The following is a 27,921-nucleotide window of genomic DNA, read 5'->3' as shown; positions in this document are numbered from 1 at the left end:
CGGCGTCTTCTATCATCTGCCAAAACAATATTTTTGGAGGCGAACCAGCCTAAGGCTGAAAGCCTCCTAAATAAAGCTAAATAATAATAATAAAACAATATTTTACTCGAGGAGCAGTTTGAATTTCGACAAGGTCGGTTAACTACTCACCAACTAACTCGAGTAAGCAATATTCTCAGACAGAACAAGTCTGTATCTAAAACATCTGCCATGGCATTGTTGGACGTTGAAAAAACGTTCGACATGGTCTGGCATGATGGGCTTGTGTACAAACAACAACGATACGGTCTTCCAATCTTCGTTGTAAAGATCATTCAAAATTACCTCACCCGATCAGGAGAAAATAACTAATGAATACCTAATTCTGATCTGATACCAAAATTTGATATTGACCAGCATGACATAAGAGATAAAATACCAAAGATTAATTCCAAAACATTACATGGGAAATATTTTGCAAATACCAAAAATTGATATTTGGATACCAAAAGAATACCTGGCTGGTATTGTTTTGGTATTGCATTATCATAATTTGGAATTTGGAATGGTATTGAGGGAACATATTTTTGGTATTATTTTTTGGTATTTTACCTCTTATTTCAGGCTCATCCATACCAATTTAAGGTATCGAGATATTCGTTCCTGCTCGGGCACATATAGGACATTCCAAGACTCTCAACGGCAACGTCTTCAACATTGGCGCGAGCGTTCCGCAAGGAAGAATACTTGGGCCCATGCTCTTCAACTTGTTCACCTTCGACATTTTGGCTCTCCTAGATGGTGGAATGTTGTCTCTGTTTGCAGATGACACATCCATTGTTGACAAGGGAAGGGTCATTGGAGCTCTTACTGCCAAACTACAGAGAGGCTTGGATGTCCTGTCTGAGTATTTCAACAACTGGAAACAGGTCATCATATTTCCACATTCCCAATCACCAAGACTTGGTGGAATCAACCGGTGGAAACTAAAGATTTTAAATTGGCTCACTACTTGACCAGCGAACAATTAAGGGATAATCTGAAGTGCATTTCAGGAATGTTCCGAAAACTTCAGAGAAATTGTGAGGTTGCAGAGATGTTTTATAAGTATCAGGAATAATGCTCAATCATTTGAGCATGTAAGGAACTTCAGGGAATGAACATCGCCCAGAAATCTATTCCTTCAGGATTTTTTTCCCAACTTCTCCTTGAAGTATCTTGCACTCTCTGGCTTCCGTTTTTTTGCAGAAGTTTCTTACAATCTACCTTAGAAAGTTTCTCCGAGCGCCTTAAAAAGTTTCTTCCATCTTCTACAGTAAGTTCTCGCAGAATAATGAGAGGGAGAAGGATTAGTAATTTCCATTTAATTCCACTACCTTATTTGTTTATCCTTGACAGATACGCGTATTTCGTCTACAATGTGCAGACTTTTTCAGTGTCTTGTACTAATCGAGTCGAGTATTAGTACAAGACACTGAAGAAGTCTGCACATTGTAGACGAAATACGCGTATCTGTCAAAGATAATCAAATAAGGTAGTGGAATTAAATGGAAATTACTAATCCTTCTCTCTTTCATTATACAAGTATTCCACTAAGACGCCTACATTCATCAAGATTCTCGCAGAAATTTCTTTCATCCTCTGAAAGTTTCTCCATAAGTCATTCTCCGTAGTTTTTTTTTCGACTTCCATTGGAAAGTTTTTCCGAGCTTCTTATGACTTCCCCTGGAATTGTCTTCTAATTTCCAAAACTTTTCTGGTTTCCTCTGGGTGTGTTATCTGATTTTTCCGAAAGTTTCTTAAGTTTTCGCCAGAAGTTTCTCAATATTTGTCTTGATCCTCCTCGGATGTTTTTCCGACATTTCATAGAATGTCCTGCAAACTTCTACCACATGATCCTCTTTATTCTTTCTCTGGAAGTTTTTCGGTATCATTAAGAGACTAATTCAAATATTCCCGGAAATTTCTTCCGACTTTCTACTTCGTTCTAAGTCCGTTCTTGCCTACAAAAGGTAAAAATATAAAACTAATTAAAAATAGTGAATACCGATAAATACCGATTTTTTAAACATTTGAAACCGATAAGCTTGAGAACAATCTGGCAACGCTGCTGGGACGGGACTTGACAATCGGTTAGCGATTTCGAGCCAATTTGCTGTCAAATCCTAGCCAGTTGCTGGTTGGTCGATTTGACGGGTGGAATCGTGGAATAACAAGGACAGAGGAATCACATCACTCTGACTGACAGTGATCCCGGAATCAATGTTGACGTCAATGGCGTTGTTTATTGTTTATAATTGCGAAATTAAAGTTGGTAAATTGGGTTCACGTCGTGCTTTAAGCGATAGATATTCTTGATTGTTTGTTAAGGTTGTTTTTATTGTGTTAAGCAAAAATGATGTACAAGGTGATAAACTGCGGTAGAAACTCCGAATCAAAGACATATACAAATGGAAGAATAATTCTGCAATCCTGGCATCATTGGTCAACTCGGTCAAACACAATGCACTAATTTTCGACGAAAACATTAAAAACAGTGAGAAGCTGGATTGTCGATTCCCGTCCCGGGTCGAGAAGTGATCGTATTGATGATGCGCAAGGTTAAGCAAAGCCGGACGACAGTGGCGTAGTTCGCATTATTGCTAATATCGCCAAAACACTGGACGCTGTTGACATGGAAGCAACTTACTGCATTTTGGAGGAGGATGTGCTTTCCATTATGTTCAAGCCAGAGGTTTCTATGCTGTTTTATTTAGAAACAACTAGGAATGAAGTAAAATGGTAACATTGCTAGCTTAGATTTGAACTCGTGACCAGGGTTGCCACATGTACAGATTTTTTTTCTGAAATGGTACAGATTTTTAGGCAATGTATTGAAAATCATATAACAGGTTTCAGATTTTTAAAAATATCTACATTCATACAGATTAAGGAAACAATTTGGTTGACACAGATTGATAAAGCTGAAAATCTAAAAATATTATACCCCCTCTTCTCCTATGCGTGGAAAATAAAAAAAGTATGAAAAATTCTAATGGAAAAAAAAGCGCATCCAACTTCCACAATCCAATCATCAAGCTGAATGGATGGTAGTGCAATTCCACCACCAACTGTAACAGCACAACATCAAACGACTCATTGGGATTGGACACGCTGAATATGATACCGATATACGACTGATAAAAAAAATCTCCAACTAGCTTGGCATTGGAAAAAAAAATGGCTCACGATAAATTAATGCCGTTGGCGAAAGGATTTATTGGCGTCATTAAGGGAAGCTTACCACTCCGGAAAAAAAATACGTTTTGATATTTCTAAAAGTATTGGAAAATGATATCAAAAATCAAAAAAAAAGTTGCTTAATGGCACAAAGTTGAACTTAAAAATCCGCAAAATCCCAATATTTTTAGAAATATCAAAAAAACTAGAATTTTTTTGGGTTCAAGCTTCCCCTTAATGCTTCGATGAGTTCTCTTGTGAGCTTGCGGCTGCAGGTTCGTTGTTGCGAGAATTGCGAAATTAATTTTAATTTTATTTGCGTGCATCAACGCTTTCACACACACTCTCGCCTTGCCTATTGTGCAATTTTAGAACCATGGTACATGCTCTAGACTGTTATACACTCACGCTACGGTAAAAATTGATCAAAGCCGAGCGCGTCGCAAATTGATTGTGGTTATGAGGCTTAGAAAAATTTGTTCGCCGGACGATTGAAAGTGGAGTTGTAAAATGTTTTGTTCGTTGCTGAGCTTCCAGTACGAATAACATGGTCAATTTTAGTTGATCAAAAGTGGGAAGGCATGAATTTATTCCAATTTCGGCTCTGCAAACAAAAACAGTAATCACAATGTTTGCGGTAGAAAAAGAATTATCCCGAGGGGCCACAAAAACCTTTGACTAATTCCTTCAACTACTGCAAATGTGTTGTGTCCTAAACGAGGTTTAGTTCTATGTGAGCACCCTAGCAGCACACTTGTTGAAAAATTTTCAGAAGCTAATTGAAATGCCTTAAAGTTCATTGATCTGTCCTGAAGTTCCTGCAATTGTCCTAAAGCCTTCTCTGGACATGCCAAAAAATATTGTTCGTTCGTTATGATCCTCCCTTTGTTTTCAAGAAGTTCTCGGAACCTCTCTAACGTTCCATCAATTTTCCTGATATCAATACATCTTTCCTGAAAAGCTCGCAATATTCCCGAATTTTTTGGAAAACTCCTAAAATTTTCAGAATTTTCAAGAATTATTTAATGACAAGCAATGCATTTAGTATAGGAAAACGTGACGAAAGGAGGAAGGGGCGTGACATAATAAATGGATCACCCCAAAGTTCCTATAATTAACTCATGAAACTGCACTTATGTTATCCGATCTTCTTTCAAGTAATCGAAACATCCCTGGAAATAATCAATGTGCCTAAAAATGTCAATCATCTATGAAGTTCTCTAAACTTCCCTGAAACTTTACAGACTTTTCTGGAAAATCCTTGAGTGTCTCGGACTTTCTGTAAAAATCCCTTCAATTTTCTTGAAGTTAATTGAACTGACCGAAGGTTCTCTGAACATCTGATGTTTCCGAAGCTATCTTGAAGTTCTAACAAATCTCCCGAAGTGTATGGTTAGGTGTGACCGCCTTCGACAGCGTCTGGCTCCTCAACACTTGAAGGGTGATGTATGGGTCGCGTTGGGCGAACATTTATTACTTCGGAGACGAGCCAGCCAACGGCTGAAAGTCTCCTTAATAAAGATATATAAAAAAAAGAACATCTTATTTTCACTTAAGCCTAAATACAAACAAAACGAATTAAAACCACCCGCACGCGCAGTTTCCGATCGCACTCGGTGGTTGGATTGCCATATTTTAACTGTGCGAGACAGGTCATCATACAACCGTCATCGCTCCCTTGCGATGTTTTTCTTCAGGTCCTGGATGAGAGTATCTCCCACTCTCTTATCACCGTAACCGTTGTCCGCCAAACTCACCACCGCAGAACCATACGAGTGACGTCAGAGATATCCTAGTCTCGATAAATCTTCACATCTGCTAGCTGCTGATCATGTGGAACAATGACGATGGAATAATCAGTTTCTGCAGCCTATTGTAGCGGACCTACAGCTGATACAGGGTTGTAGTTCGATGAGATGGGATTGATTCTACTCGTAAACATCCTCACCCATCCTGAAATTCTCCTAATTTCTGAAAAGAAACAAAACCTCTTTCGGAAGGAAAGGAAAGGGAAGGATGTTGATCTAATCTGACGACTGTTAATTCGTGGTTGTATCGGAAACCGGCAGGAAACACAACTGTTCCACCGGACGTTTCAACAGCAGTCTTGAGTGTGACTACACGTACCACTCCATCGTCACCTGGATGAAGCTATTGAATCCGCCCCATCTTCCATTTCATTGGAGGTTGATTTTCATCGCGTAAAGGGTGATACGGTCAAAATTTGGTCAATATCAACTTGACGTATTTCTTTCAATTTTGCATTTAAAAAACCTGAACACCCCTCATTTTGAAGGTGTGTGTGTGTAGAATGTTGCTCCTATTTTGATTTTGGAATTCACTCTTCTGTTGTCAAAATGCCGTCCAAGCAAGAAGAGCAGCGTATCAAAATTTTGCTCGCGCATCGCGAAAATCCGAGCTACTCGCACGCAAAGTTGGCAAAATCGCTAAAAGTTGCCAAATCAACCGTTACAAATGTAATTAAAGTGTTTGGGGAACGTTTGTCGACAGCCAGGAAGTCTGGATCGGGGGGAAATCGAAAACCGGAAGCCGCTGAGTCGACAAAGAGAGTTGCCGGTAGTTTCAAGCGAAACCCTAACCTCTCTCTCCGAGATGCCGCAAATAAGCTGGGTGTATCGTCTACAACCGTGCATCGAGCCAAAAAACGAGCCGGACTATCGACTTACAAGAAGGTAGTGACTCCAAATCGCGATGATAAACAAAATACGACGGCCAAAGCGCGATCCCGGAGGCTGTACACGACGATGCTGACGAAGTTTGACTGCGTGGTAATGGACGACGAAACCTACGTCAAAGCCGACTACAAGCAGCTTCCGGGACAGGAGTTTTATACGGCAAAAGGAAGGGGAAAGGTAGCAGATGTTTTCAAGCACATGAAACTGTCAAAGTTCGCAAAGAAATATCTGGTTTGGCAAGCCATCTGTACCTGTGGCTTGAAAAGCAGCATTTTCATAGCTTCCGGGACTGTCAACCAAGAAATTTACGTGAAAGAGTGTTTGAATAAACGTCTGCTGCCTTTCCTGAAGAAACACGGTTGTTCCGTACTGTTTTGGCCGGATTTGGCATCTTGCCATTACGGTAAAAAGGCCATGGAGTGGTACGCCGCCAACAACGTGCAGGTGGTTCCCAAGGACAAGAACCCTCCCAACACGCCAGAGCTCCGCCCAATTGAGAAATACTGGGCTATTGTCAAGCGGAACCTAAAGAAGACCAAAAAACTGCTAAGGGCGAGCAGCAGTTCAAGGCAAACTGGCTTTCTGCGGCGAAGAAGGTGGACAAGGTGGCTGTACAAAATCTGATGGCAGGGGTCAAGCGTAAGGCCCGGCAATTCGGATTTGGAAAAGCGGAAGCCTAACTGAATATTTTTTCCTGAATTTTATACTAATTGAACTTGAAAAAGAAATTTAATTTGATTTTTTTAAATAAACGATTTCACCGATTTACACGCGTTTTCCCTTGACCAAATTTTGACCGTATCACCCTTTACTACTAGCAGTTTTCCTACCTCGACCTTAACCGGTGGCTTGCACCGCTTGATTCTTCCTTGCAACTGGCTCAAATACTCTTTTCGCCATCGTTTCCACAAGTCTTGCAGCTGCCAGTGTTTGAGACGATTCATAGGTACATCCTCCAGGTTCGGTTCAGGTAGGGATTGCAATGAGGAACCAATCAGGAAATGAGCTGGTGTAAGAGGGCGTTGGGATCATCGGACATTGCTGTGAACGGTCTCGAGTTGAGGAATGCTTCTCCACGTAGTTTCTCCAACGACCTTGAGAAGGTGATTTTTGGCAGATCGAACAGCCGCCTCCCACAGTCCTCCAAAATGTGGAGCACTGGGTAGATTGAAATGCCATTGGATTCCTTCCTCTGCAAATTCCTTCACAATCTTCTCGCGCTGGTTTGAACTCCTATTCAGCTTTAAGTACTCCTGCATCTTGCTTTTCGCTCCAACGAATTTGATCCCATTGTCGGAATAAATAGCCTGAAATTTCCCTCGTCTGCTGATGAAACGACGTTAAGCTTGCAGGAACCGATCAGTGCTCAGGTCAGTCACCAGCTCTAAATGAACTGCCTTCGTGCAGACACACAAGAAAATGGCTACGTAAACCTTGACTACCGGCCGTCGGGGTGCAGGTCTAACGTACAATGGTCCAAAATAATCCACACCGGTCTGCGAGAATGGCCTTGACACGGTGACTCGTGGTGCTGGCAGCTCGCCCATGAACTGTTGAACTGGTGAAGGTTTGGCACGAAAACACTTCATTCATTGGTGGACGATGTTCCTAGCGACGTTTCTTCCACCTAGTGGCCAGAACCGTAAGCAAACAGCACCAAGTAGCAATTGAGGACCAGCGTGTAGAAGTTGCAGATGATAATGCTGGAGGATTATGCGGGTAAGTTTATGCTGTGCAGGAAGAACTATCGGATGCTTCGTATCATCTCGTTCAGCAGAGTGACCAAGCCGTCCACCAACTCTGATGACTTGATCCTCAGAAATATACGGATTGAACCATCTAAGTGGAGACTTCCTGGATATAGCTTCTCCATTGGAAAGTACCTTCCATTCATCGGCGAAAACTTCTTTCTGAACGCGACGAATTAGAACGAACTCTGCCTCCTTAAGCTCGTTAGTTGACAAAAAGCCCGTTGAAACTCTGTTTTTTTGGTTGTTTCTGCAGTAGCCGCATTAGTGGCAGCCAGTATGCAGCTCGGCGAATGAGGTTCGTATAGAATTCATACTTCCCCAAAAACCATTCGTTCAACTCCGCATCCTCCGGAACTGCACAAGCGATCGTCGTTGGTCGTCTTTCCTCCTCTACTTCCTCCATAGAAAGTTCACTCGGTGGATGAGGCCATTCCTCCGGATTCCCTTTCAACCAACCTGGTCCCTCCCTGACAGCTGATACAGAGTCTTTAGTATAAGCAATTTTTGTATAGTTATGAGCAGTGTTGGGAAAATATCAAAAAATCAAATCTCACCAACGTCCAAGATCACGCTTGATTTTCATAGACAAAAATCAACAAGCAAACAACTGCGGTTGATTTTGCAAGCTGTGATATCGCAGCTCAGAATATCAAGCTAACAAAACTCACCAACTGCAAATCTCACCAAACGGTGGTGAGATTGAGTTTAATGATTTTTGTTTTACACCCGAATGCAACCGAAACTTCCATAATGGCTTGCAGCTGTCCCTTCGTGTCCGCCATCGGTGAAGATTAAAAAGAGATAGTAAACTAAGAAAACTATGTGGAATGGAATCATTGTTGTGTCGAGTCAACTCTCAGCTTGATTTTTTGCACGTTGTGATAAGTCTCGCAATATCAAAGAAGCTTGTAAAATCAATATCAAGCATGATATTTTGTTCCAATATCACGCGTGATATTGCGAATAATATCAATTGATTTCTGATTTTACCAACACTGGTTATGAGTAATAATAAAAATGTCATTCGATCCCACCAACTTTCGCTATTTCTTCATTCTTCTGTTCAATTGTCGTGCCTATATGGGAAACCCGTTGCCCTTCTCTGCATCGCTGCCAGTCCCTGCTAGTCTCCCGTAAGTCTTTCGTGTTATTCCTGATGAGTTCCACGACATGTCGACGTAAGTCCATTATTTTTGTATGATGATCTTGAGTACCTAGTTCCGTCTTATAAAACCGTAACACCATAGCAAAGCAAAGCACAGCATAAACCAGGTTGCACAATGAGGTGGTACGAGCTCCAAACTGTTATTAAGAAGGAGACCCACCTTAATCCGTTGCTGTTACATAGTAATTTGTGTGAAACAGCAAAAAAGGGTTATCTTTCATTTAATTCCACTTAAATAATTGTGGTATCCATGACAGACACGTATTTCGACTACAATGTGCAGTCTTCATCAGTGTCATTCCCACTAAAGACTTATCAAAAACCTTAGCCAAACCAAAATTATTTAAGTGGATTTAAATGGAAGATAACCCTTTTTTGCTGTTTTATTTAAGCATTCCGCTAACAACCCAATGTCATTACTTCAGTAATTTGCGATTAACTAATATCTCTTAGATAAAGGTTGTGTCTCCCTGCAACAGACCAGAGCTGTCCTGACAACGTTCTTGCATCTGGTGGGGAAGGGGGAGGAATGTTATTCCGACACTTAACCGTAACGCCAGTGCAGAAAATAGACATTGCCCATCTCCGGGTATTTGCTTAACGAGCATCACTCCATTGTCGTATCGCATGTGCTCCATTTTGCTGCTCTTCATTCTCTTGAAGTTTATCGTTATGTCCTGAAATTATTGGCACTGTCATCAAATCTCCAAACATCCCTCAACATCTCTGGACTTGTTTGAAGTTTTCTAAATATCTCAATGGTTTTGATTTAGGCTTTCTCAGCCTTGTGTAATCCAAACCGACAGTTTTGCATTTCCCGACGTTACGACCGTTTATTGTGGTATTTCTGAAGGGTAAATCTTACAGTGAGAAAAGCCACAATAAACGGCTGACACATCAGGCAATGCAATGCTAACTGTTTTTATTAGTCAAGACTGTGAAAACCAAAATCAGAAATCAATAAACATACCTGTCATAGGTTGTACGAAACTTCATACACTTCTGTGGAATTTTCTAGACTTCCCTAAAATAGTGAGAACTTCCTTGAAATTTTACAGAAATTCATGGAGCTGTCCATAATTAATAGAAACAATCCTTTACATATCTATAAACTTCCCCAAAAGTCCTGACTATCTTAAAGTGATTGAGGCTGCCCTCAAAATCTCTAAGAATCTCTGAAAATTGCCTAACTTAAAGTATCCACAGAATTCATCCTCATGTTCTCTACCCAGCTCTGAAGTTTTTAGAACTTCTTAAAGGTTCCTGCAGTTTCCCTGAAGCTGATGTCGCCTAGAAGTTCTCGAAGCTGTCCTGAAGGGCTCGAAACTTTATAGAAGTTTTCAGGATTGCCCTTATTTTCCCGTAGTCTGTTCATGAAACTTCCCCGACATTTCCCTTCATCGCAATTCATCGGAATTTCTTTAAAGTTCCTCAAAAGTTTGTGGACCATTCCCTGAAGTTCGTGGAACTTCTCTGAAGTTTGTGGAACTTCCCTGGAATTCGTTGAACTTTCCGGAAGTTCGTGGAACTTCCCTAAAGTTCACGTCATTTTTTTTTTTTTTGAGAATTTTGCAAGGGGTAATCAACTCTGCATACAATGCCAAAACACAGCATGGCACACAATATTCGGCAAACTTTGGCAAGTACACACTTAGAAAAAATCATTTAAATTTAGATGCTCTGAGACTGCCATATACGAGCATCAATTTTGACATAAAATGGACTCATAATGGACGCAGCATTCAGCTCAATTAAACGTACTTTTCTTCGAGTAACGAACTTTTCAGTCTCGGAGCACTTAGTTTTACATGACGTGTTTGTTTACGTCTCATCCTTTATGTCAAATTAGGTGTTTCTAAGTGTGTAGAATCCAATAAATATAATATAAAACGGCATCACTGTCGAGAGTTGACGTTTTGCCAATCGTTGCTAAAGCTGTCTTCTTTGTTTACTCCATTGGGCTTCACATTGGGTTCAGATTCCAAGGAAAAATGTTGTGAGTATTGCCTGAACCTGTCTGCATCATGAAATTATGTTTATTTCATCCGATACATAGCAAAAATCCCAGCGGCCCGTGGTTTCGTCCAGAATAGCTTCACGGCAACACAGTTCTTCCACACCATGGTCGGTCAAGAAGGTCTATACGACAGTCAAGATGGTCAACATGGTTTCTCTCCAGCAACGGTTGGTCAAATACCTGTAAGATCGTCCAATACGACGGTACGGTGCGGAATGCGATCAGCGAACTGAATGGACAACAATCCTCTGAACGACGACAGTGTTATGCCAGCTGCGGAGGATTTTTGTTTTCTTTTACAAGGTTTTTATCCCGGTTTGGCCAGGTCTTGCCAAGAGTCTTCCGGGATGAATTTGTATCGTTTTCTTCTACGTTTTTCCTTAGGTATCCTTGCCAGTCATTGGTTTCAATTGGTATGGACTTCGATGGGAAATCCACGGGATGTCCATTCAAGTCTCAGTACTTATTGGGGGATGTCGATACGTATTAACCCCAAATATTCCATCAGGCCTGGACGATTGTTTTAGCGAAACAGTATAGGATTTATAGGAACAGATCAATGCAACCAAAAATCCGTGAGTATCAACGATCCAATCTGCACTATTCTGTTGCACTAGTTCGTCTCAAAATGATCCGGGGCGATGGGTGGTCTACCATTCAACCAATGATAAGGCCTTGCTCAATCTTGAAAGTGCATGACGCATGACGACACTAAGTAATTTGCTGTTCGGAAAGATACCATGGGCGTTAGACTGATGCAAAATTTGACTTTTTCGCTCCACAGTGTTTAAATGGTTTCAAATCGGGTCCTGATTAGCCTCCCAAAGTTACAACTCATTTGGTTAGAAACAGACTTCGCACAAGCCATTTGAAGTTTACATGTAAATTACTATGGGAAATCTCAACTTTTTGTTGATTGAGTTCTAGTCTTTTTCCTTATTGTGCTGCGAAACAGTTACCGGTAGCCATTATTATAGAGAAATGATTTTTGTGTCCTATTCAACGCCCCAGAAACACCAATGTTGCCTGCTGAGCAGTTGATTGAGCATGATCCTAAGACATCAGCGCATTGAACCATTGATAACTATCGATCCTTGCATTTAATAAAAAAAGTGGTTTTGAGCAAAGTTGTAGCTGGGAAAATATCCTACAAGCACAGTAAAAAGTTTTTGAAGCAGATCGATATGGTGAATAATTAGATAGACATGAATAAAAATCTTGGTTTTACCATAGTAATTCCCATACAAACTTCAAATGGTTTGTGCCATCTCAGTTTCTCACCAAATGGGTTCAAATTTTGAGAGGTTAGTCAGGATCCGATTTGGAATCGTTTAAGTATTGTGGAGCGAAAATTTCAAATTTTGCATCACTCTAATGGGCGTGCAGATGAACAACAACAACCACAGGGCACAGTTGAACTGCAGATGCGAAGTTTATGTAGATCGTGCACCATTTCCGAGGTATGACAGGTATGAAGTGGGGGGACATTTGATGGTTTTCACTGGTGGTACATTGGCCATTGCTTTTGATTGGCGGTACACCTTGTGGAAGGTATCACATCTGTAAAGGATCGTGAACTTGATATGCTTGAATGTAGGTACTTGGTTGATGGTAGGAAACATCATAATCTGCGATACGATAGACTTGGTGATGTCTTCGAACTTGCGTAGTTCTGAGTCGATCAGAACTGTTTCGAGGGTGGGAGTGAACTTTCGTCCGTTAGAGTTCTGGGTTTGATTTTGTCGGGGAGCATTTTACTGGCAGCTGGTAAAAATTTCGTCCACCGTCCGTTTCTTGTAGACGGGTCGTACAAAATGTACCCATATTATCCCATATCTTCAACGGTGAATTCAGATCCTCGAATCTCTACCAGCAAATGTAGGATACATATACGAACCTCTTCAAGCCAAACGGAAGCCGTTTTCTCTGAAGGTTGCCGTACAGTGGAATAACGCTAAGTGCCCATCGTGTACGGAGGTTCATGGACTACATACGTGTCCAGCCTTTCTGGAAATGTCGCTGTCCAGCAGGGAGTCGTTCATTCGGGCACAGTTACTCTGCCGAAACTGTCTCAAACGACGACTGCCTGCTGGACAACGACATTTCCAGGAAGGCTGGACACGTATGTAGTCCATGAACCTCCGTACACGATGGGCACTTAGCTTTATTCCACTGTACGGCATTGTGGCTGACCTCCGGAGAAAACGCCTCCCGTTTGGCTTGAAGAGGTTCGTATCTATATCCTACATTTGCTGGTAGAGACTCGAGGATCTGAATTCTTCGTTGAAGAAACTCTTTGATCCAACGTTTGAATCGCACGATCGAATCCATCAGCCAGTCTGTGGAGATCCGTGACCGATTCCTTGGTAAATGAAGGCAGTTTCACTAGCGCTTGCACTTGCTTCCTCTTCAGTAACTTTCTGTTGTTGTATCGTTTTAGCAACGACTCCCAAGCAATCAGATAGTTGTTACTAGTGATCTTTAGCGGATCCACTAGTGCCTTACCTTCGCCTGCTAAGCTACCCTTGAGTTAGTGGAATTTCTCCACTTCCGAAAGATCTGGCTTTTCATGGATCAGAGACGTGTCGAGATCCCTGAAACTCAGCCAATCATCGATGTCGGCGTCGAAAGTCTGAAGCTTGATTTGCGGCAGGCGTACACGGTCCATTGTACCATGTGTATTGGCGGCGTCCGCACTACGTGTTGACTGGTTTAGTGCTGATTCTTCCTGGAGCTTCTTGGCCTTCTCCTTCAAGAACGATTTAGCATCGTAGTAGCGATTCTCGAACTCCAGTTGCTCCTTTTCGACACCTTCTTGCTCTTCGTAGTCCTCTTGTGCTTCGATCTCCCAAGAAGTCTCATTAATTTGCTCCCACAACAAATCTATACATTCGAGGCAGACATTGACCTGACTACCTGTTGTACCTTCTTTATAATACCTAACGAACTGAGTAATGTTGTTTAACGACGCTCGAAGACCCTTGAGTTTTGACTTCAACACCATCAAGGAGTCGGTCGACCTGGTAATCTTCGTGGACATGGTTGTTGTCGGAAGAATCACGGTACGGAAACGAAGAACCAAGAACCAGTCGTAAGTTGGTAGGTACTAGTGATGCGTTGCCCACGTGATGCTTGGCGAAACGATGAAAGATCCGAAAATCGAAAGGAATCGGCGATGTAGTATGCAAATTGTCTGCTTCGGCTGGGCATATACTGTTCAACTCACCTGTGAGAAGAACCAGTGGTGCTACCGAAGTCAGATAGCAGTAAATTCCAAAACTGTACACCTCAAAACGTTTGATCGGGAATCTCGGATTCCAATTCGAGCCAGTGAAGAGCGAAGGAGTGGAAAAGCGAATGTAGTAACCAATATTTGAGCTTCGACTGAACATATACCGTTCGGCTTACCTGTGCAAACGACAGTTTGTACCGACAGCCGAATCCAAATTGCCTCAAAATCACGATAACTATCCTTTCGAACCACGAAGTTGTAAAGCTTTACGGTAACAGGTCGGTAGATCGTATCGAAATCCAGTGCTGCGAAGGAGAAATGTACCAATGTAGTATCACAAGAGAGCCTGCTTCGGCAGGACAAATACTTATTCTCACCTGGAGAACTACAGATGGCGCTGAACGTCGCGCAGAATGAAATATCAGCAGTCCGAAAACCAAAAAACCTCAGGGCTTGCGTCCAAAATAATTTGACTCGAACAGTCCAATTTAGCATCGAAAGGTAGAATTTATTTAGGTGCGGTATCAATCAAATCCAGCTCCGGCTGGGCATATACTATTCAAATGTAGTTACCTGGACACGATGATCATTGAGCGATTCCCGAGCCTGAAGCGGTCGTGATGTCGTTTCGTCTGGTCGTCGCGTAAAGCAGCGTAGAATCGTCGTCGAACGTCTTCAATCACCACCGAACTCCTCGAATTATGCCCGAAATCGAGTTCTTCCTGAACCGATTCACCACTCCGATGTGGATTAGTGTCCAACGATGACAGATTCAACAAAAGGTAGTGCTACAAGAAATCGTACTATGTGCGTTAGTGGGGAAAATTGATCGCTTCGGTGGACATACACTGTTCTTACATACCTGGCTGGTAGTAGAACAACGCTATGGTTGTCTATAATCCTGATGAGAACATTTATGTTGCTTTCCAGATGCAATCCCTTTCGGTTGAACGTCAACGATGGCGATTTTCCTCACTGTCGATCTCTGTTGCTGACGATGAAAGCAGTCACACTCAATGGCGATGACGAAAATTGCTCAATGTTACACTGCTAGTCAATAATTTTTCAGCGATGGTGGGTTTTCCGTTGCAGTATAATTGGTGGTGTTGTTTTGGAGATCCTTTCACTGATGGTGGTAAGATCCTTTTATGTGCCTTAAGGATGGCGATGGGTCACTTAGGAATGGCGCAGACTCTTTGTTGCATACCAGGCTGGCGGTTTGCCGCTCGTTCGATGGCGTCGATGGTTTTGGCCAGATTGTCGAAATCCGACCGATCCGTAGCCCACTGGCAATAGAAAATCCGGTTCGAAGGACCAATGTATGTCGGGGACCGTCCCGACCGCTTGATGGTGATTTCCACTGCCAGGCAAACGTACCTTTTCCTTCCTTATTTGATCTCTCTGATCCTTATCCTGCCGTCATGCAAAGACCTTTCCTCGCAAGCAGAACACAACACGAAATCGTCCTGAAGAACACAATGTATTTACACTAAAAACGCTAATTGATTTTATTTAATTACACTTCATATATTACTTTTTTATATAATTACTTTATTTGTACAGGCTCAATCGAATAAACTTTACAGAGCCGAGTTATCCTTTGCGTTATACATTATTACTGTCTTAAATTTAAAGTTAAAGGAACTGGACCGAGTACTCGCGGTTGTCTCGAGGTTAGTGGAGATTTACAATTTTTTGGATGGGAAAAGGAAATGTGGTTTACGATACAACTATTTAATTAATCCTAAAGCATGAAATTATTTCTATTCATCTTGAAAACAAACATTGAAAAAAAAAAACCCCACATTTACAAAATACAAACTAAACACAAGGTTAATCAAACTTACAATCTAAGGTTAATATCCTTAAAGTAAACATATATGAGTTTCATAAACTCCAGATCGCGTCTAGCCAAAATATCCCGAACTGGAACATTAGGTTGTCTACCTCGAGCCCGAAGGGAATCATAAAAATGTGATCTGACTCCACGATACTCCGCACAAGACCAAAGGATGTGATCAGCGTCCTGGTAACCTTGTCCACATTCACAGAGATTGCTGTCTCCCAACCCCACACGGAACAAGTGAGCGTTTAGACAATAGTGATTGGACATGAGACGAGACATCACGCGTATGAAGTCTCGACTCAAGTCCAACCCTTTGAACCATGCAAACTTCGACACCTTAGGGATAATTGAATGTAGCCATCGTCCCAAGCTCCCTACTTCATATATTACTTGTAACTAGACAAATTATTGTTCCGTACGGGGATCGCCCCGAGGATCACCGATCGCGATGATTGCTATTTTGGATTAATTTATTTCCTATATTTACATTTTAATTACCTATTCCTACTCCCACAGTGTACGTAGGTAATAGTGAGTTACCGCGGCGAACCGGTTCACTACCACTAGCCACTAACACTGAATCGATTGGTAGCACCTTGGAGTACCTAAAACCCAGCAGGTGCGTTTTCAGCTGGCTGCATCCTCTATTATTTATGTTACTCGCAAACAGGTTGTATTGCTTCCAGTTCCTCTTCCACTGCCCAATCGTCTTTCGTTCTATTGAGAAAGAAGCTTAATATTTGCCATGAACCATGATCACGAATTAGAGAAATTGAAAATGTAAACAAAATCACAAAAGTCTAACTTCAGGCTTGCCAAACTCATGGGATATTGACACCTTGATTTATACACTTCTGCCTACGTCGGAATGATCGGCATACCGCTTGGCACAGCTTTCGGCACTGCCAAAACTTTTGGCACAGATTAAGGTGTGCAAAGTTGAATACCCCTTGGAATTTTGGTTATTCGAATCCAGATAAAATTCCCTGAGTATGTCTTAAACTTCCCAACGTTTTCTGTACCCCTGTGAATTTATTGGAGCATTTAGAAGTTTCCGAATTTTTCTTTTGTTCTTAAAACATTCCTTATGTTATCTGGAGAGTTTTAAATTTTTAGAAGATCTCGAAGGTTCCCGCTATTTTCCTGAATTGAGTAAAGCAGCCCTAAAGTTATCGAAATATACCTGAAGTTCCCGCAATTTTCCAGATATTCTAGACTTGCTCTGAAGTAACTTCATTTAAGCTTGAGCTTGAGCTTGATTGACCGCCCACGGTTGCTACTCTGTTACTGCCAGATCAGCTGTAATTACACAGAGAACCAATAGACGATGCTTGGGACTAGCACTCATCCTCAATGCGTAAAAACTGGTGATCTTAAATTAGGCAATACCAGCGCCAGCCGCGCCCGAACACAGGTCAAGAAAGGAATGGGAAGGATTGTGTTGACATGACACTCGCTTTGATGGAAGCCGAGAACACCTCTGCACTTCCACGAGGAATCACTGGGATGTTGGATAAGAGGGTTGGGTTTGCAGCAGGGTTCGTTTTGGTAAACGATAAGCTGAATTGATGTCCTAACGATCATATAACGCGAAGGAGCTTGGGACTAAACCCACGGTCTTCTGCTCAGTAAGCAAAAACGTTTGCCACTAGGCAGACGAGCACCTTTTTAATCACCGAGTTGCTGTTATTACCATGTAGTCATATTAACAAATAAAACGATTGACGAATCTTGAATGTGGATGGGCCTGAGATTAGACTCATGATGTTCTGCTCAGTAAGCAAAAACGGTTGCTTTAAGGCCACCGAGCCCCTCATATGCTCAAATTTGTGTATCCATTCAAACCCGGAACCAACGTCAACAACGAGTTTCGCAAAATACACGATACACAAGCGATTTTACCATAAATCTCTTTGATATGTAAGGACCTGGGACCGCGTTTTTCTGCTCAGTAAGCAGGCCACTGTAACCAACGATCTTTCAAATCCGAAAACTAAAAACTACGAAAAAGTAATTAGGCCTTCATTATGTTCCGCTTTCACGCGACGTTCAATGACAGGGTCCTATCCAGGATTACATCTGAAAAATCCAAATCTGGCCAACGCCCACCCTAAACCTAAACCTGTTCTAATCCACCTGAAATGACTAACGAATGGAAGACTTTGACTACCCAGCCATGCAATAGTCTCATTCCGTGCCTTATGGCAACATGATGATTCTATTGCGCTCATCTTTTGGCACCACCCAGGGGAGACTTGGTCCTGTACTCAATGCTTAACTTATCTCCATTCCACTCAGTTACTCGCAATTTCTTGTGATATAGTGGGCGGAATATTATTATATAAGACAATTCAATACAGACGTCTTTCCAAATTTGGCAGATCGACAGGTAATCGGTGAGTTACCACGATATTTGCAATTCAACAACTCGACAACGTCGCATCGTCAACGCCTGCTATGAGAATTTCCCATTGCAGACGTCAACGAAATGACGTCATCGAGCTATCGATCAACTACCCTGGTTATCGCCTGGTACCTTATAGCACGATGCTAGGAGGCGAACCGGAAGAATCAATGAGCTACCTCTCCCTCACTCTGAAGTAACTTCAATTAAGATTTTTAAACTCAATTGAAGTTTTGGAAACTTCTTAAAAAAATTAAATCAAATTCATTTCTTTTAATAATGATTTTAATTGAGCTCTTTGATCTTACCTAAAATTCTTGGAATTGAATTGTACTGGCCATTAAACTAATAATACCTACCATAAAAGATACTAAAACATCTCCGTACTTCTGAACTTTATTGAACTCGGCATTACACTTAAAGGTTTCTAAGGCATAAAATCTCTGATCACGCCTTCTCTAAATCTCACCTGCAGTCCTCTAAACTTGGCTGAAGTTTTTGAAACTTCTTTGTACGTTTCGGATATTCCCTGCAGTTTTTGGAACATCCCGGAAATTTTAGAAGTTGATCCAAAAACCTTAGAGCTTCCCAAATTTTTCTGGACTTTTCTGAACTCCGTGCCGTTAAATTTTTGGTAATAAATATCTCAATTCCAGTAAGAGGCGCCACTCTGAAATTTTCACCAGTGAAAGATAAGCAGTTTTCAAGCATGAAACGATTATCCTCCTCCTTATATTTTTTAAGGCTTACCATTTTACAACACAACGTTTTTCCTACTATGAATTTTTAAAAATGTAGTTTTTGGATTATCCCGGACATTATGATGATCCAAAAGCTTCATCTAAAATTTTCCGCTGTAACGCTGTAACTATCTTTTGTCTTCCTTCGAAAGTTTTATCATTTCCTCTCAGTTGTATGACAAAAGGTCGAAGGACAAAAGGTCGAAGGACAAAAGGTCGAAGGACAAAAGGTAGAAGGACAATAGGTTGAAGGACAAAAGGTCGAAGGACAAAAGGTCGAAGGAGAAAAGGTCGAAGGACAAAAGGTCGAAGGACAAAAGGTCGAAGGACAAAAGGTCGAAGGACAAAAGGTCGAAGGACAAAAGGTTGAAGGACAAAAGGTCGAAGGACAAAAGGTCGAAGGACAAAAGGTCGAAGGACAAAAGGTCGAAGGACAAAAGGTCGAAGGACAAAAGGTCGAAGGACAAAAGGTTGAAGGACAAAAGGTCGAATGACAAAAGGTCGAAGGACAAAAGGTCGAAGGACAAAAGGTCGAATGACAAAAGGTCGAAGGACAAAAGTTCGAATGTGCAAAAGGTCGAATGGACAAATGTCGAGTGGAGAAAAGCTCAAGTAGACAAAAGGTCGAATGAACAAAAGGTGGAATGAAAATTTAAAGGGGCAAAAGATTTAATAGATAAAAGGTCGAAATAGACAAAAGGACGAAATGGACAAAAGGTTGAATTAAATAAATTAGGGACAACAGGTCAAAATATAGAATTGAACACTTTTCTAAAATTACAAAAATTACCCTTTTCAATATACTTTTTTATATTTTTATTAAAAATCCAAAAGTTATCGTTCTAAGATTTTCTTTTTAATTTTTAAGTGTCCAACTTAAGAACTTCACAGGAGAAGCTTATTTATGGAATTAAAACAAAATAGAAGAGGGCAATTTTCTCGATTCATCTTTTAAACGCTTTTTTGGATTCTAAACTGAAAATTTTCAACATTTTTCTGTTTATATTTTTTGAGGATTTATGAAATGATTTCACTATAAAAAACGTTCTTTCTACACTGCTTGGTTCATGAGTGATGATTTTTCAAAGTACGTAAAATTTTTCGGGAAAATTAACCAACCTGATTTGTTTATTATTTATTTCCTTCATAAATCGATGAACTCTACCTGTTAGAAAGATTCCATAAAATTATGAGACCTTCCAGTGCATTTTTTTCAATTGAAAAAAGTCGCCGCAATTGAAAAAAAACAACTCAATCAAATTATCACGGGCGATGCCCTGGGCTAATAAAAATGCAACTGATCCAATCCCTCACACATCTCTATTAACACGATTTTCACCAAAATTTGAAATTAAGAGGCTCGTCGTACATTGCACTAAAGAACCGATTCGATGCTGACTTAAAATGTTCCCTTAATTTATAAAAAAAAATCCAAATGAAAATCCCAGGCGCAAAATTCCAGTTAAAGCCTTCCTGTTTCAATACTTAATGTTCTAGTCCGGTTGTTCCCTGACTTGACGGTTTCAGAAAAAAATGATTCCAATTTAAATCAATCTAAAATCGCTACCGTGTCACCATCACCAATCGATTGGGCACCAAATTGAGTTTGAAACAATTAGAACCAACTACCAGCTAATTGACGAGCACCTATTTGTTGATTTAGTAATTTCAAAGCGCGAATCCAGCAAATGATTGTCCACTGATGTAATAGACTGCTCATTAACACTATTATGTACCACCAACACCCGACTGGCAGCAAATGCCATCCAGACCTCAGACTGCGCGAAGGGTACATCATAAAAACTTCCGTAATTAGGTTAATTGGCTTACCACGCAGCCAGCAGTAGCAACAACAGCAACAACAACAACAACGTTGCAAATCAAATCAGGCAAGGCTACCATCCCGGGTGTGGATGTGCGCGGTATTTACAGACCATCAGCAAGTGGAAATTAAAAACGCGACTCGTCATCAAAATAATAAATTTATAGTACAAATCAATGGCGCACTGAGTACACATTAATTTAATCGGCTCGTAATTGATTGCTTTAATGAGTTAGCCTATACTTAAAATGAACGATGTGGTTAAATGAAATTAATTACAGTTCAATTGATGAGTAGCCATCAGCAGCGCCGTTATTGTAATTGTCATCCCTTTCCCCCTGCATTTCAGATGGAAGCAATCCTCAATGAGAAATTTCCGGATTTAAGCTCGATAACGTCCGACCTCGAAGTGTTGGAGATATTCCCGGATAAAAATGCTGTCCTTTGGATCACAGTGATGCACGTGATCTGCTCATATTTCTGCTACATATTCAGTAAATTCTCCTGCAAAATTCACATCCAAAGCTTTTCGATGGCATTCCCCGTCAATCTGACCGTTCCGGTGACGGTAACGCTGCTGCTGGTGTTCTGCGGCCTTCGTGAAGCGGACGTGTGCGCATATAATGGAATTCTACCGGATTACCTGTTCTTCCGGATGCCACCGATCTACTACCTGTTCGACTATGTCATCAACGAATTCTCCTGGCTGTGGTTGTTATGGCTTCTGTCGCAGACCTGGATTACGCGGCACCTGTGGATGCCCAAAAGCGATCGTAACGCATCCACTGAGAAGCTCTTCATCACTCCGATGTACAACAGTCTACTGGTAGATCAGAGCGTAGCAATGAACCGGAGACGTGAAGATCAGGAGGACTTCGTTAAGAAGATTGTATGTTTTACTGCGACCCTTGTCAAGAGAAGAATTCATTTTGTTTTTTTTTTTCTGAAATCCACAGGACATGGTCAAAGTGAAGGACACCGAAAAGGCGAACGAAATCGACGCCAAGGCAAACGAGCGGAAGAACGATACGATCAAGCCGTACGACAGGATTCCGCAGATCTTCATCTGTGCAACCATGTGGCACGAAACCAAGGAAGAGCTGATGGAGTTCTTGAAGTCCATTCTGCGCTTGGACGAGGACCAATGTGCCCGCAGAATGGCCATGAAACACATTCAAACATCCAAGGTGGACATTGATCAGGACTATTACGACCTGGAAAGTGAGTACACCACCCGAATGCGATCTCGAACAAGTTAATCCAAAACTCCCCTCTTCTTTCAGCACACATCTTCTTCGATGATGCCTTCGTAAACGACAAAAGCAAGTGCGAAAGTGCCAACGATTCACCGCTCAACTCCTACGTCAAGATGCTGGTCAACAACCTCGAAGATGCTGCCCTGGAGGTGTACAAAACCAAGATGCGCATCTATTCGCCGACTAAGATCGTCACTCCGTACGGTGGCCGACTGACCTGGACGCTGCCCGGAAGAACCAAAATGATCACTCATCTCAAGGATAAAAACAAAATCCGACACAAGAAACGCTGGTCCCAGGTAATGTACATGTACTACCTTCTGGGCTACAGGATCATGCAGCTGAACACCTCAGCCGAACGGAAGATGGTGATCGCACAGAATACGTATCTCCTTGCACTGGATGGGGACATCGATTTCCAACCGAAAGCCGTTTCCCTACTGGTAGATCGGATGAAGGTCGATCCGGACCTGGGAGCTGCCTGTGGACGAATCCATCCCGTTGGCACCGGCCCTATGGTGTGGTATCAGATCTTCGAGTATGCGATCGGTCATTGGTTGCAGAAAGCTACCGAACACGTCATTGGGTGCGTTCTGTGTTCACCTGGATGTTTTTCCCTGTTCCGAGGTCGAGCTCTGATGGAAAACTCCGTCATGAAAAAGTACACCACCAAGTCCGATCAGGCCCGGCACTACGTCCAATACGATCAGGGTGAAGATCGTTGGCTGTGTACACTGCTGCTCAAACAAAAATTCAGAGTCGAATACTCGGCTGCCTCCGATGCGTACACTCATGCTCCGGAAGGCTTTAACGAGTTCTACAACCAGCGCAGACGTTGGGTGCCGTCAACCATGGCAAACATCTTCGATCTTCTTGGGGATGCCAAGCGAGTCGTCAAGACCAACAACAGCATCTCGATGCCCTACGTTATCTACCAGTCCATGTTGATGTTCGGTACCATCCTTGGTCCAGGAACGATCTTCCTTATGATGGTCGGTGCTTTGGTAGCTGTATTCCGAATCGACATCTGGACGTCCTTCCTGTGGAACGGAATTCCACTGGCTGCCTTTATGGCTATTTGCTTATGGATGAAGCAAAAATACCAGCTGATGGCTGCATTCTTTATCTCAGCTATCTACTCGCTCGTGATGATGGCCGTATTGGTCGGTATCATAATGCAGGTCATGGAGGATGGTATACTTGCTCCGTCCTCGGTGTTCTTCATGGCCATTGCACTGCAGATCGTTGTTACGGGGCTCCTGCATCCCCAGGAAATGGAAGCCCTCCCAGCTGGTCTAGTGTACTACATCACAATCCCGTCCATGTACATGCTGTTGGTTATTTATTCGGTGTTCAATATGAACGACGTTTCGTGGGGGACAAGGGAAAATCCAACCGAAGCTCCTGCAGCGGCGCCGGCTCAAAAGGTTCCACAAGGGAAGATGAACAAACTGATGGGTTATCTTAGGTCCGGCGATCAAGAAGATGAAGGTTCGATCAACTTTTCCGTGAGTGGGCTGTTTAGCTGTCTGTTCTGTACCCATCCGAAGTCCAGTGCCGAAAAGGAACAGATGGTGCAGGTTGCCGGTTCACTGGCGGATATCAACTCCAAGATGAAGGATCTGGAAATGTAAGTAGGACGTTTGGCAGGATAAGATGCCGGTATCTTTTGCTGGAACTGTGAAAATCACGGATCTTTCAAAACTTTTGCAACACAAAGTGTTCCAAAAAACTTTGGAAGCGAAATTAACTTTACAGCACCGTACACGGTCGATTAGATCGACTCAAAAGTAAGCTTAATTTTCCGGGAAAAGCCATGGAAAAGTAACTGAAAGATTTACTCAGTCTAGTTAATATATACTACTAACATTCTGAGTGAAACCTCTATCGGTTGTCCTCATATTCGAGAAGTTTCTTCTAGAAATGACCAGAAAATTCAACTTATTTTTGAGTAAATTCATTTTTAAAGAAATTGAGTCAACTCGAATAAATTTTGAGTCGGACTGATCGACCGTGTTAAAACATTCCAAGAACTGATAAATGCCCTGAAACTCCGAAAGCTCTTAAAACTGCGAAAACATCGGATGTATCAGCGAATCTTGATATTTTCAAAAATCTCGGAACACCATAATCACTAGAAACATTCCGAACAGCGAGTATTTCCGGAACTTTGATACTTATGGTGGTTCTGGAACTCCTTGAACATCAAAAGCTCTTTACACTTGAGTAGTTTCAGGCAAAATAGCGAAAAAATAATCAAATTTTGTTATGGGCAATGCTTTACAATTTTTCTACAATTGGGCTATTTTGGAGCATGTAATATTTTTAAAATAATGTCCTTGACATTTTTCAAAACATGGTAGCATGGAAACGACATTTCTGATCAAAATGACGTCGGAGACAAATTTGTTGACTCGTTTCCCTGGACGTAGATCTCTTGATTGATGGTTCCCGTAGTAATGAAAATGCTGCTTTTTAGACCACACGTGCAGCTGCTTGAAATCCGCCTTCACATAAGTTTCGTCGTCCATGACACAGTCGAACTTTGTGAGCAGAGTCGTATACAGCTTCCGGGACCGACGCTTTGCCAACGTGATTTGTTTTGATTGAGCTTGCCAGTGACGTCCCGGATGGAGAGGTTAGGATTCCGCTCATATTTCGCCGCCACCTTCTTCGTTGTCGCTGGCACGTCCGGATTTCGATTGCTTCCGATTCCAGGCTTTTTGGCGATCGACAGAAGCTCCCCGAACACTTTTAAAACATTTGTCACGGTCGATTTGGCCACATCCAGCAATTTTGACAACTTGGCGTGTGAGAACGTCGGATTCTCTTGCTGCGCGAGCAAAATTTTGACACGCTACTCCTCTTGCTTGGACGTCATTTTGAAAACTGGAGAGCAAACTGTGAAAACTCATCATAGCAACCATTATATATATACACTCAACTTCCAAATGCAGCATTTCAGGTATTTTTTATGCATTTTTTACAGAAATACCCAAATTTGAAGTTGACCAATTTTTGCACGTTCCAGGCTTTTGGCCGACATTACATAGATTTCCACTATGTGTCGACACATAGTTCCTATGTGTACACATAAAATTCATTTGTACCTACACATACTATTCATTTGACTCATAAATTTCATGTGTACTTCTGAGTGGATTCTGTTTATGTGTGGACCAGGCATCCAAATTATCCCTATCAATTATCATTTTCACACCTATCTTTATCACCTATCTCTATCCCTATCACAACTGCTTCTATCAATGATACTATCAGTGATAGAAAAAATGATAGATAGATGATAGAGGGTATTATCCCTATCATTAATAGAAGTGAGAGTGATATTATCAGCAGAGAACCTATCAATGATTGAGAAGTTATTATCCATCCATATCTTTTGAGAGAACGTTTGTGATATTATCATTATCAATTAAACGACGTATAGTATCTCCATCACATTTTTGGAAAACTGTTTCATCTCTATCATTTTATATTAATCATGCATACCGAAAAACCTGGCATAGTGGGAAACATGGTTTGTATCAGATAAGAATCTGCCAAACTTGTACAACAAACTATACAAAACATATGGATATTTTCGGAATCGTGGTGACGTATAGAGACCGGAAATCGATGTCCGACGCCATTTTGAAATCCAAGATGGCGGCTTCTGGTTAAAATAAAATCTGGGAAACATTACAAATACCCTTCAATATGGGTATTTTCGGAATCGTGGTTACGTCTCGAATCCGGAAATCGATGTCCGACGCCATTTTGAAATCCAAGATGGCGACTTCTGGGTATAATAAAACCTGGGAAACATTATCAAATACCCTTCAATATGGGAATTTTTGGAATCGTGGTGACGTCTAGAGACCGGAAATCGACGTCCGACGCCGCCATCTTGGATTTCAAAATGGTGTCAGACCTCGATATCCGGTCTCTATACGTCACCACGACTCCAAAAATAACCATATTAAAGGGTATTTTATAATGTTTTCCAGATTTTAGGATACCCAGAAGCCACCACCTTGGATTTCAAAATGGCGTCGGACATCGATTTCCGGATTCGAGACGTGAAAGAGAGAAAAAAAAACCGATTTGTACCTTCCTTAAAAGTTGTCCTAGCTCGCTATTCTAATATCTATATGCAATCTTCACACTGCCGTACTCTAACGGAACTATCAACTCTATGCTTTCTTCTACTCCATCTATCGTATAAAAATTACCACTACAGTCTGTTATTTGAAATTAGCATCTTCAACTACGTTATTTCGCCTTTTCGGCTATATACAGCTGAACAACGGCCAGTGTTTGCAAGTTCTGATGAGGCCCGTATATAGCCAAAAAGGCGAAATAACGTGTCTATGGTTACTTGGGTGGGTTGCGGTCTTCATCAGATGCATAAGGTCTATTGGAAACTGAACAGTTGTGTTCATAATGTGTCTTCCAGGTGGCACCAATAAATTATTTGCTTAACTTGACCTCTTGACTAGATAGAAGGTTTCAGTCTTTGGAAAAGTTTTTCAAGTGAAAAAGACTTATTGGATGGTGTACATCACACTAGTATACCTTTTAACTTCTTTTCACTGCTAATTGCATTGCTTTAATTTGCGACTTCGACTAGATAGAAGGTAGCGGTGTTGGATAAAGCTGTTCTGATGAATAAGGAATAAATATTTGATGATGAAAAGCTCAGTTCAAAGTTCACTCACCATGAGACTCTAGTGTGCAATTTGACATCTTATTGCTTGCTTTAACTTGACAGCAGGATTAGATAGAAGTTTGCTGTCTCCAGTTAAGACAAATCGTATCTCATTCGAAAACATCACTAGCCAGAAGGTTGCTGTCTTCTTTTTCTTTCCTTTATTTAACGTCAGTCTCTGTTCCGCAATCTAGTGCCAATCACCGATGGATATCGATTGCCATCCATTGACGGCAATCGAATGTGCAGGAAGGCAGCTAGGATATCGCACCTATTCAACACACATGGGCCGGGAACAACGGCTTTACTTCCCTTCCGAAGGAAGACGTGACCAGAGATTTGTATGCCTCAGAAAAATCCCACCGACCTCGGCTGGGACTGAACCCAGTCACTTCGGGGTGTTAGAAAGCAGTCACGCTTACACTACACCACCGGCGCCGGCCGGAAGGTTGCTGTCAACACGATTTATTATATAGTGGACAGCTCAGTTCTAAATTCTTACACCAGGCCCCGACGAGTAAACGATTTGACTTATAATTATTTGCTTCAACATAAAAAATCAACTAGATAGATGGTTGCTGTTTTTGACATAGTTGATCAGATTTTTTGACGTAGGACTACGTCTTTGATTTCTATATGGGGGTACACTTTGTGAAAACCGAAAATGTAACATGTAACAAATTAAGAAAGATTTGGAACGTTAATAACTCAGCTTCCCCTGGTCCAATTTCAATAATTTTATCACCAATCGATCAGAAATGCTTCCGAATGTTGCTTTTCAACAAGAAACTATTGGAAAACTGGTAAATGTCCAGCATTGTCCAAAAGCGTCGAATTAACTAACAAATCCACCAATTACTTACATGCATATGTGCTTCCCCCGCACAGTCGTCAGAGAGTAGTAAGTAGACGAAACAAGTCGAAGTGGCATTCGCCTCCGATCCTCGGGCGCGTGCAAATAGGGAGGATGGAATTGCGTAATATTTTGCACACTTATCGCCATATTCAGAACCAAACGCAAATTCTTCGAGATAACTACCATCCGTCGTCTGGCTCGCCGTGGCGGTGTCTGACGTATCTCCGGTC

At 41.6% G+C, this 27,921-nt stretch overlaps 1 protein-coding gene across 1 annotated transcript in view; it reads left to right on the top strand.

The window, feature by feature from the left end:
* LOC135711351 (chitin synthase chs-2-like) overlaps nucleotides 1-27,921 on the top strand; it is an 86,848-nt gene that overhangs the window by 45,272 nt on the left and 13,655 nt on the right. Inside the window, exons 5-7 of the mRNA XM_065234149.1 lie at nucleotides 21,221-21,760; nucleotides 21,828-22,092; nucleotides 22,155-23,757. Of these exons, the coding sequence (XP_065090221.1) occupies nucleotides 21,221-21,760; nucleotides 21,828-22,092; nucleotides 22,155-23,757 (2,408 nt within the window). The remainder of the gene's footprint in view (nucleotides 1-21,220; nucleotides 21,761-21,827; nucleotides 22,093-22,154; nucleotides 23,758-27,921) is intronic.

This window comes from Ochlerotatus camptorhynchus, unplaced genomic scaffold (genome assembly GCF_037179485.1).
Source record: "Ochlerotatus camptorhynchus isolate MF236.1 unplaced genomic scaffold, CSIRO-AGI_Acam_v1.1 ptg000432l, whole genome shotgun sequence".
Taxonomy (NCBI): Eukaryota; Metazoa; Arthropoda; class Insecta; order Diptera; family Culicidae; genus Ochlerotatus; species Ochlerotatus camptorhynchus.
The sequence above is the reverse complement of the archived record's forward strand: the minus strand, read 5'-3'. Positions and strand labels throughout refer to the sequence as shown.